This window comes from Ylistrum balloti, unplaced genomic scaffold (genome assembly GCF_031769215.1).
Source record: "Ylistrum balloti isolate Yb309-2 unplaced genomic scaffold, AGI_CSIRO_Ybal_v1 Utg370282, whole genome shotgun sequence".
NCBI lineage: Eukaryota > Metazoa > Mollusca > Bivalvia > Pectinida > Pectinidae > Ylistrum > Ylistrum balloti.
Genome location: NW_026782216.1, coordinates 964,383 through 976,400, shown reverse-complemented (window position 1 = coordinate 976,400; position 12,018 = coordinate 964,383). Strand labels below are relative to the sequence as shown.

Here is a 12,018-nt window from a genome sequence, read left to right as displayed (position 1 = left end):
TAGACGCACCAAAAGACCCTACAATAACACAAATAAAACATAAGTTCACGTATAAGACATATTACAAACTACGCACTGTATGTTATACACTGGACATGGAGTCAACTTTACTTTTTACACATATTTATATTTCCCGTAACGGTTACACTAAACTTTACGAATTCATCAAAATATATATATCCAATGCCAACACATGATAAACTATAGGATTTACCATTTGTATTACACAGATGTAGTTAATAGTTAAATAATATATATACATAATATACCTACCCTATCAATCTGACAGGGGTCTCAAGAGATAACATCCTTTTTTACAATAAAATGATCTATGGTTCTGTTGAAAGAAAAACAACAAAACGTAATTAACTATATCTGTAATAAATTTCTTTAAGATAATTCTGCAAAAATTACTATTCCCATTACAAAAGGAATAATGAAAAAACCACAAAGAGATATTTCAATTTCTTCAAATATTTCAATAAATACGAAAATACTAATTCTGTGAAAGTTAACTAACATTATCATTTAAAATAATTAAATGATATTTCAAATACTTACTATTTTAAAATGTATTTTTGCCACCACAGTCGTCCGTACATATAATTGCGACTGTCCATGTCTCTGTCCAGCGCGTGAATAACGATACAGAACATACAGGTGCACGAACAAGCATGTAATCACGTGACAAGACATTTACATAACAAAACACAGGTGAGAAATTCTTAGAACATACACTGACAAAACAAACCGGTTGGACAAGTACATTTATAAAAATATATATAAATAGATAAAAGTAAAATTGACACTGCCACATACTCCCCCTGCAAATAAGATGACGTCCTCGTCAGTTTTTCTTGGTGACAAGAGACACTACTGCTTCTGTCATCTGTGGAGAGAGATTTAAAAATTCTTTTGAATTAGCTAGTGTCAACAAGTATCTGACTCTACGCAGCCAATCAGGCTCCTGGCCTGACATGACAAACTCACCTGAGGTGAACCACTTGGGTGGAGCTCTAACACGCTCCGACCTCCTGAGCTCAGTCTCTGGCTCCCGAGGTTGCTCACCCTCAACGTCTTGGGGTGGATCGTCATCAACAACCTCATCATCCCAGTCAGCTGTATGTGGACCGTCATCCTGCTGAACTGGAATATCTGTAACTGTAACAGATTCTTCTTCCGGTGTGGAAACATGGACTACCACTGATGAAGTATCACTTTGATCTTCGGGCTCCACCTCCACATCCTCACTCACTGTTTGTTTTGGTTTAGGCTTCCTATGCCTTGGCGCAGGTTTAGGCCTTGTAGGTGCTTTATCATCCATGCTCCTGGAATCTGGCGTCAAATATCCAACTGGAAGAAGATGGTTTCTGTGCATGGTTCTTTTTCTTCCAGTACCATCCTCCCGTTGAATGATATATACTGGAATATCATTGTTTGGCTGACTTTCCACTATATAAATTTCACTCTCCCATGGGTCAGCAATCTTGTGCCGGCCTTTGAATGCAAGTACTTTGACAAGTACTCTGTCTCCTGGCTCCAAGGTGGCACCACGTACTCGTACATCATACCCCACTTTCTGTTTCCTTTGTGCTTGATCAGCATTCAATGAAGCCAAATGATATGCTTGCTTCAAACGTTCACGTAACTCCTCAACATATGCAGAATATGAGGGTTGATCAGAGTCTTCATCCTGCTCCCTAACGCCAAAAGCAACATCAACTGGTAGTCTGGGGTGTCGACCGAACATCAGGTAGTACGGTGAATACCCTGTTGTCTCGTGCCTAGTGCAGTTGTATGCATTAGTGAAGGGTCCAATAAATGACTTCCAATCTTTCTTTTGGTCTGGATTCAATGTGCGAAGCATGTCAAGCAAAGTTCTGTTAAACCTCTCACACAAACCATTTCCTTGCGGATGATAAGGACTTGTCCTCGACTTCTCTATTCCTAATAGCAGACATAACTCCTTTATGAGATCTCCTTCAAAGTTAGCTCCCTGGTCGGAGTGGATTCGCTTGGGCATCCCATAATGGATGAAGAAGTTATGGTAAAGAGCATCTGCAGTAGTATGAGCCGACATATTCCGAGTAGGTATGGCTTGTGCATATTTAGTGAAGTGATCGGTTATCACTAAAAGATATTGATAATTTCCTTTGGCTGGTTCTAGTGTAAGAAAGTCAATACACACAAGTTCCATTGGCTGTGATGTTTGTATGCTGACAAGTGGGGCTCGGGTTCTTGCTGGTGTCTTGGCTCTGGTACAGCGATCGCACAGCTTCACCCATTCCTCTATGTCCTTGCACATTCCAGGCCAATAGAATCGATCCTGTATGCTTGACGTCGTCCTATCACGCCCAGGGTGTCCTATGTCATTGTGTAAGGCCTGAAGCACCCTCCGTCTCAATGACAAGGGCAATACTAACTGAAGTGTATCATCTCGAGTCTTCTTGTATAGGACCCCTCTGGAGAGAGTTAAGTTGTAAAATTTCTTTGCATAGACCTTGAACTCATTACAATTATCCATAAATCTTGTTGGCCTCTGATGATTCCTGACATAGGGCAATATGTCACCAATTGCTCCGTCCTCACTCTGTAGTTTCCTCATCTGTGTGGGTGTGTATTCTCCGAAGTCTTGTCCAATGTCGGTATCATCTAAGACCTCAGCTGACATGCACATGGTTTCCATAAATGGAGATCCCTCAGTGATGGCATTGCACACAGCTTTGATGCATTCCCTGGTAATGTGTTGGATGTCTGTCCTACAATCATCCTCAAGTCCTGGGTATCTTGATAAAGTATCTGCATCCAGGTTGTTCTTTCCAGGCTTGTAGCGTATGTCAAAGTTGTATGTAGCTAAGGCCGACAACCAGCGATGGCCTGCAGCATCCAGTTTTGCCTTCGAAAGTACATAGGTTAAAGGGTTGTTATCCGTGTAAACTGTGAAGTGGTTTCCATACAAATAATCATGAAACTTGTCGGTAATGGCCCACTTCATAGCTAAAAATTCTAGCTTATGAGCTGGGTAATTCTTCTCCGTTTTTGTAAGTCCACGACTGGCGTAAGCAACTGGACGGCATGTACCATCATGGTCCTGATACAAAACAGCTCCCAAACCGATTGAACTGGCATCTGTATGAAGCTCAAATGGTTTGGTGTAATCGGCAAATCCAAGAACAGGTGGTGATGAAAGAGCTTCTTTCAAGTTTTGGAATGATATTCTTTCCCGGGTGCCCCATTTCCACTCAACTTCTTCCTGCTTCTTAGACTTTGCTGACTTCTTATGAGTAGGTGGTAGTAAATCAGTGAGCGGTCTGGCAATATGAGCAAAGTTGGGTACAAATTTGCGATAATATCCGGCAAATCCTAAAAATTTTCTTACATCTTCAGGCGTTGATGGTTCTGGCCAATCTCGAATCTTTGCAATCTTGTCTGGATCAGCTTCTATACCAGCCTCCGATACAATATGTCCTACGTACTTCACTCGATTCCTGAAGAAACAGCATTTCTTTGGCGACAACTTCAAATCGCAATCCCTGAGTCTCTGAAATATCTTTTCAAGACGACGTAAATGTTCTTCATAAGTATCTGAAAACACAATAAGATCATCCAAATAGATAAGACAAATGTTCAAATGAAGATCACCAAGACATTCTTCCATTAGACGCTGATAGGTCGCTGGGGCGTTGGACAATCCAAAAGGCATACGGTTAAATTCGAAAAATCCTAACGGTCCAACAGTGAATGCTGTTCTTTCTTTGTGTGGTTCATCTACAGTGAAACCTCACCTAACGACCACCTCAAAATTACGACCACCCCGCTCTTACGGGCACTTTTTTCAGTCCCGTTTTTTTCCACTATATATCTTTGTATTGGTCGCTTCAGTATTACGACCACTTCCTACAGCCTCACAATTACGACCACGGCCTGTTAAAGTTTACCTGGTGGGCAGTGAACCGCGAAATGTGTGTCGTTCACGACCATTGTTTTCGTCACGGGTTACCGAAAACCGCGTGCTATACACGTTTTATCTGAATAACACAATAAGATCATCCAAATGTTACACTCTCGATATCGTTTGAACAATAAAAAAACGTATATGTGTTCCAGATAAGACAAATGTTCAAATGAAGATCACCAAAACGGCATTCTTCCATTAAATACGCTGATAGGTCGCTACAATCCAAAAGGCATACGGTTAAATTAAACGAATATATATCCTAACAGTGAATGCTGTTCTTTCTTTGTGTGGTTTGTGTGGTTCATCTATCTCCACCTGGTGGTAACCACTCTTCATATCCAGCAAGTGAAAAACTTGTTACCACTCAAACAGTCTAAGATCTCCTCTATTCTAGGCAAGGCGTAAGAATCTTTGATAGTGCGATTATTCAATTGCCGGTAATCCACACACATCCTTAAACTGCCATCTTTTTTCCTCACCAACACAACATTAGAAGTCCATGGTGAATGCGACTTCCTGATGATCCCTCCTGACAAAAGTTGCTGAAGGTGTCCTTTAACCTCCTCCAACATGGATGGTGGGATTCTTCGGTGACGTTGCTTGAAAGGGGTTTCGTCTTCAAGTCTTATCCTGTGCTGTACCATAGTGGAATGACCAATATCATTATCATGTTTCGAGAATATATCCTCATACTTCTTGATCAGTTCCATTCCCTCACTAAGCTGATACGGTGACAAAGGCACATCCTTCGATGAGGAAAAATCTAGGATATCCAATATACTGAGTCTCTCCTTTTGCTCCATGGAGGGCGGTGGTTTCTCCATGACTACTGGTTGGAGCTCACAAATCACTGCCTTTGGATGGATGGTCAGTGTCCGGCTGGTGACATTGGAAAGCTGCACAGATACAGTTCTATTTTTATCACCGAAATCTATGACTCCAGGTGTCAAATCCAGTAATGTTGAAATGGTAGCCAGTTTCGATGGCTGCAGCATGGCGCAGGTCTTATGATAGCTTATTGCTTTGTCAATGTAACCTTTCAAAGTAACGTAGCTATTCGGCTGCATCACAATACTTTTAGTCTCCGCACATCTAACAAGACCGAGTCTGTTTTCATTCCTGACTAACTCTCGCTCCCTTAAAGACAAACATCTGAATGCAAGATACCAGGGTGAATGAAGATCTGCTTGTTGTAGAAATCTTGCTCCATACTTACCTTTACAGGCATACATCATAGGGAACAGTACATTCGTGCCAAGTAGCAAAGGAACTGTTGAGTTATAACTGCTATCCGGGACAACTAATAATAAGCAGGCCAGTGACTCCCCACTAAGTCCAGGTACTGCTACATCTGTCTCTATATAACCAGAATATTGCAGGAGATTACCATCTGCACACTCCACATTCAGAAAATCTGTAATGGGCATGAGCTGACAAACATCTGACAGGAAGTTTCTGTAATAATGCTCAGAAATTGTTGAAACAGTGGAACCTGTGTCGAGCAAAGCTTGAACATTACTCTTAGCAAGGAACACTGATACTTCATTGGGTGTACCCACAAGCTCTCCGGGTACCTGTTTCTTCCTATCCTGTACATGATAGTTAAAAGCTCTTCTCTCACAGCCTATGAGCTGCCCTTCTTCATAGGCCTCTCCCCGTTTAAATGGTCTAACCGGATGCGACACCCAAGCTTAATGTGACCTCTCTGTCCGCATCGCCAGCACAACGGGCCATCATCATGGGGTTGAGATGTCTTTGACTCCTGAGGGTTAAAATGACGCTGTCCCTGCTGAGATTGCTCTCCCTGTTGATTGGTCCAAGACTTGCCCGCTCCAGACTTCCTGTTGAACTTCTGATACTGCTTTGTAACCTTTTTCATTTTAGCCATGTCTGTAGTCAACTGCTTGATCATCCCCTTCATTTCCTTTATGTCATCTGTTGCTTCAGAACTAGCCATGCAAGCAGGATTGGGCTTCGTTTTCATCTTTGACTCTTCAGGGTGGGGCTTCTTTGTCTGGGTCTCCTCCTCTCTATTCCTGAGATCTTGCTCCACCTGGCGGATTGCAATCACAAGACGATCAAAGTCTTGGATGGTGTCATACTTATGGCCTGTAATATCCTTTAAATCTCTTCTAAGGCCTGTCCAAAACATCGTTCTCAGCATATCTCCTGAGTGGGCATAAGTCACCTCTCTTCTCTTCACAGCTTTATTCAGTATATCCTCTAATCTACAACTCCAAGAGGCTGTATCCTCCCCCTCCTTCTGACGTGCGCTGTAAAACTGTGCCAGAAGTGCTTCACCCTTTTCCACAGTGCCGAAGATACTATCCATCTTGGTTAGGATATTTCTAACTGACACATCCAATCCAAGATGCATGACGACCGTTCCAGCTTTTCCCTTCAATGATCTTCGAAGTACATGGGCCACCACATCTTCTCCATGAGACAACAGCAAGGACTCCACCTCGTGCTTCCATAAATCATAGGATGTGTCCTTTTCTTCTCCAGAAAAGGTGGAAATCCTCACAGGTGGGCTGACTGTAACTGACACAGGATTGGGCATGGCACTTGCCCCATCTTCCTGTTTAGGATCCTTAGTACTGGTACTCCCCTTGGACTTGATCCATGACCGCAGCTCCTCAGACTTAAGTTTGCCTTCTTGGGGTTTGTAACCCATGGCTAAAAGAGTAGCTGTAATAACCTCAATGTCCTTCCCTGAAAATGATTTGTCGGACATGATGAATAAATAATTGGACAAAAGGCAAAACAATTTTAAAGCAATACACCTGAAACGAAATATCTACTAAAAAACACATCAGGACCAGCTCTCTAAAACATTTGTATTACGTCAGCTGTAAATAAACAATATTCATATCAAAATACTTAGTTTACACTGATCGCTGGGTTTTACCTGATATATTTTCCAAGTAATCCTTCTGAATGAGAAAAATGCTGTAAAATATTAGCTTAGTTCCAACAGCAAGGAATATTGAGTACAAGTTCAACAAAAAATCAGCACAAGAAACAAGGCACACATGTACATATATATATATAAAACATAAAGTGCAACATAAAACATCAGTCACAGAAATCAGGAATGTCAATTGCGAGGTCAAGTCAACTGTTTGCTAGTCAAAATAGTGACCGGGTAGGCAATATCTATGCGAGATCTACTTCAAATGACAAAAGAAAAAAAAATGAAAAGTTTCATCAAAACTGGAAATCCTATCGGATATAAGGTCATTTGAATCTGGAGTAAATATTCCAAGTCGGAACACAAAATTATAGTTGGGTAGAAAATATGTAATAATAATTTACGGGGTTTGAATAAATCAAAAATAAATAAATGAAAATTAATAAGCGAGAAAAAGAATGAAAAGCAATGGAAACAATGTAAGTATCAGCAAAGAGGAAATATTTCTACTTCCTTAGCTTATACCTATATTAGTATAACCTTACTACACCTCTGTACACTAGATTCAAAACAATCGAGACAACATCTAAAGTCTAACAAACACACAAATGAATGCGATCCAAAAGAACATGAAAGAAATAAACACACAAAATGGGTATCAACTGTGAGTTGTAATATTAAAGTCAAGAGTTCACGAGTAAATGTCATTGAAATTAATAAAACACTCGTGACCACTGCAGTTCAAAACAGGTGTTGTTCACTCAGGCATGACACGGTCGTCGACGAATTCACCTGTAGGCCTATCGAGTCGGTCTCAGTAGTAAAGCACACGCGTAACACAATGTAAAAATAGTAAAGTACACAACAAATGTTATGATAAAAATAACAGTTTTATATAAATCGACAGCTTCCAGTATGCATACTATCTGCTTGGAAACATAAAATGTTAATACAAGGAACGGTTTTATTTACCAAATAATACATCCACTCCGGTATAAATCGAATAATCCATGCTGATCAGTCAGACAACACAGAATTCAAAAACGTGGATTTCTTCCGGAAGTGCTAATACCTGACCTGGAAGGTCAAGGACACACAGCGATGGTCCAGAACTTCAAAACGAGGCTCCGTGATTTCAAATTTGCCGGGAACTCCCGTATCGTGTGTGAGTGTGTGTCCCTACATGGGCGCCAAAATGTAGCCGGGTTCCAATGCTACAGTGTTTTATAAAATAACGCTGGATTCATTCCTTTCATACGTTTATTTAGACGCACCAAAAGACCCTACAATAACACAAATAAAACATAAGTTCATGTATAAGACATATTACAAACTACGCACTGTATGTTATACACTGGACATGGAGTCAACTTTACTTTTTACACATATTTATATTTCCCGTAACGGTTACACTAAACTTTACGAATTCATCAAAATATATATATCCAATGCCAACACATGATAAACTATAGGATTTACCATTTGTATTACACAGATGTAGTTAATAGTTAAATAATATATATACATAATATACCTACCCTATCAATCTGACAGGGGTCTCAAGAGATAACATCCTTTTTTACAATAAAATGATCTATGGTTCTGTTGAAAGAAAAACAACAAAACGTAATTAACTATATTTGTAATAAATTTCTTTAAGATAATTCTGCAAAAATTACTATTCCCATTACAAAAGGAATAATGAAAAAACCACAAAGAGATATTTCAATTTCTTCAAATATTTCAATAAATACGAAAATACTAATTCTGTAAAAGTTAACTAACAATATCGTTTAAAATAATTAAATGATATTTCAAATACTTACTATTTTAAAATGTATTTTTGCCACCACAGTCGTCCGTACGTATACATATAATTGCGACTGTCCATGTCTCCAGGTGCACGAACAAGCATGTAATCACGTGACAAAACATTTACATAACAAAACACAGGTGAGAAATTCTTAGAACATACACTGACAAAACAAACCGGTTGGACAAGTACATTTATAAAAATATATATAAATAGATAAAAGTAAAATTGACACTGCCACAATTAGAGTAGGTGATTGGGATGGTGAGGGAGATGTGGATGTACTTAAGGAAGTTGTTAAATACCTGAATGATGAGAAGAAACATGACTTGTTAAATGATGCATGTCGTGCTGGTTCAACATAATGTGGTTTATATCTTCTGAGTGTGGGAGTCAAACCTTACCATGTCACATACTTGTGGTCATTGATTAGAGTAGGTGATTGGGGTGGTAAGGGAGATGTGAATGTACTTAAGGAAGTTGTTAAATACCTGAATGATGAGAAGAAACATCGCTTGTTAAATAGAGCATGTTATACTGGTTCAACAGAATGTGGTTTATATCTTCTGAGTAGATAAGTAGGCCGATACTATTTTCAGATAACTTTATTATCCAAAATGATGGAGGTCTGAAACATACAAAAAGTAACATTGTAAATAAAATCAACTATCTGTTGGTAAGACATAAGTAATAGACTAACAAGTAAATACATAATCCTCTATCCCTCCCCGAGTCATTTATAAGTATTTTAAATGACTGATTTAATGTTTTTGTCCTTGTGGGAAATATGGATGGAATAAGTCTATTACTGTTCATTGTCACTGAAAATGTGATATGCCTTAACACTGTTATTACATTGTGAGATCAAATTATGTATCAATTAACAGTAAATGTAACATACAAAGAAAATGAAATTAAAATGATAAGGTACTATTTGTACATTAATTAAAAAGTAGAAAAGTAGAACTGTCATTGGGCAGACTACCCTCCAGTTCGGGGATTATTCTGCCCCATTTAATGCTCATAATCACTAAGCCATTTTGGCTCTTGTCGTTGTCGATTAGGACGTCTTGGGGTAAGGTCAACGGATAGTTGCTCTGGTCTGTTTGTCACGATCCTCCTGGGTGTGACTGGTGTTGCAGGTGAGGTAGTTGGAGGATGTGGTGACGGCGGTAGCCTGGGCGATGCTGGAGAGGGAGACGAATTAACCATTTGTGGGGATCCGTCCAATGCCAAGGGTGTTTGCGGTTTAGATTGGACTGTATGAGACGTCCTATCCTGCACAGGAGGTGGACTGTTACTCAGATCTTGTGAAGCTGGTGCACGCTTACTGATCCCTTGTGGATTGATGTCCAGACTGGGCTTCAAAGGATTTGCCGGGACCACTGGAGTTCCGCTCGTCGGTGGTGTAAAGTTTGGAATGTCCCTTTTGAAGTAATGTTTCAAGTCCTGCTCTATGGATTGCTTTTCAGGGGGAGAATACACAGGTGTATACTTGCGTAGAAACTTTCGATTGCGAAGCGTGATTCTGCCCGACCCGTCGATACGTACGACGTATTGGTCATATTGGTGAACCTCTATAACAGTTCCGGTTTTATCCCATTTTCTCGGATATGGTCCAGTTTGGTTTTGAATCCTGACGAGGTCTCCAACTTTTAGTGGCAGCAGACGCTTCGTATGTTCAGCTAAGCGTTCGGCGGTCTTCATGTGTCTGATACGTAAAGCCTCTTCTCTCAGGGTAAGCGTATCACTCCATGTCTCGTGTGGCTTATAGCGGCCTGGTAAGATTGGGATGAAGTCTCGAATGGCCCGCCCAAAAACACACATTGCTGGCGATAATTTCGTATCCCTGTCTGGAGTGTTACGGTATTGCAGCACTGCACGCTGGAAGGAGTCTGTGTCCAATTCACCATTTGGACCAGTGTTGTTTGTGATCATGCGCTTCACAGTCTTCACGCCAACTTCTGCTCTACAATTGCTATGAGGAAAGGCTACAGAAGAAAGCCTGTGGTGCACACCCCATGTTTTTAGGAAATCTCTGGTTGTTGAAGCTGTAAATTCCGGGCCGCCATCAGAAGACAGTTCATCTGGTATTCCAAATGTGACGAATGTGCGGCGTAAGCAATCAACAAGGCCAGATGCGCCATCTTGTGCCCTTTCAACAATTGGCCAATTTGAGTATCTGTCTACAATCACCAGGTAATTGCCGCCTTTGTAGTGGAAAAAGTCGGCACAAACACACTGAAATGGATATAAGGGGTAGACAGATGGAGTTGGCGGGGCGCTGGGTTGGGATGGGGCATTTCTGTTGCAATGGTTGCATGAGTTTCTAAGCTTGGTGATGTCGTTGCATATGCCGGGCCAAAACACAGATGTTTCTGCTCTTGACATCATGGATGAAGTGCCTTGGTGGGCTGAGTGTAGCGCTGTCAGCACGTCTGTTCTCAATGAAGGTGGTATCACTATTCTGTCCTTATATATGATGACTCCATCGATAGTGGAGAGGTTGTTACGGAACTGATGATATTCTCTCAGGGGAACTGGAAGATCGTTTCGTGTTTCTGGGATGCCACTTTCAATCATCTGTACGAGCTGGAACATGTACTCGTCGCTTGTTGTGGCAGTCCTTATTCTATCCCAGGTTATACACTGAAGTGAGGTGACTGATGACAATGCTGTCGAGTAGAAGATAGCTTCGCTACTTTTCAATGGGATTTCCAGTGTGTCATCTGCGATTTTGTGATTATGTGTTTGGATGGTATGTTGCGCCTCATTCTTGTTGCAGATATGAACAGAAGCAATATCATCGATTAAAACCATGCTATCAGATTTCCCAACTGGGTGACGAGAAACGGTATCAGCAGCTCGATGTTTGGCGCCGGGCACGTGTAACATTGTGAATTTGTAACGTAGAGTTTTCTCTTTTAGGTTACGAAGTCTTGAATTAGGAATATCTTCTAGTGATCTGTCACCAAAAAGTTTGATTAAGGGCTTGTGATCCACAGCGATGATTAGCTTGTCACATCCGAGAACAAAGTATCTCGCTTTTTCTAAAGCATCAGCAACCGCAAGTGCTTCGCCTTACGGGGGCATATCTGGATTCGGTGGCGCTAGTGAACCTGCTCCCAACAAGAGTTATTTTCCATCCGTCTCGGCAACAGAATGGCACGGTTTTGGAGCAATTGCAATGTTTTTGGAAAAGCCAATATCCTATGCCATTCTTTGACCAATCTGTGGCAAGACAAGTTGGTTTATTCTTGTCAAATATCTGGACGCCGTGTTCTATTTCACTGATAATAACTGCTTTTGATTCTTGAAAAAGACGCTCTAGAG

At 40.7% G+C, this 12,018-nt stretch overlaps 2 protein-coding genes across 2 annotated transcripts in view; one reads left to right on the top strand and one right to left on the bottom strand.

Moving 5' to 3' along the window:
* The window catches only part of LOC132552841 (uncharacterized), a 31,644-nt gene extending 22,381 nt beyond the window's left edge, over nucleotides 1–9,263 (top strand). Inside the window, 1 exon segment of the mRNA XM_060217032.1 lies at nucleotides 8,933–9,263. Coding sequence (XP_060073015.1) covers nucleotides 8,933–9,263 — 331 coding nt within the window.
* Nucleotides 9,264–9,699: 436 nt separating this feature from the next.
* On the bottom strand, nucleotides 9,700–11,580 carry LOC132552840 (uncharacterized). The gene has a single exon (XM_060217031.1). The coding sequence runs from the start codon at nucleotides 11,578–11,580 to the stop codon at nucleotides 9,700–9,702; it is 1,881 nt and encodes a 626-aa protein (XP_060073014.1).
* Nucleotides 11,581–12,018: the final 438 nt, after the last annotated feature.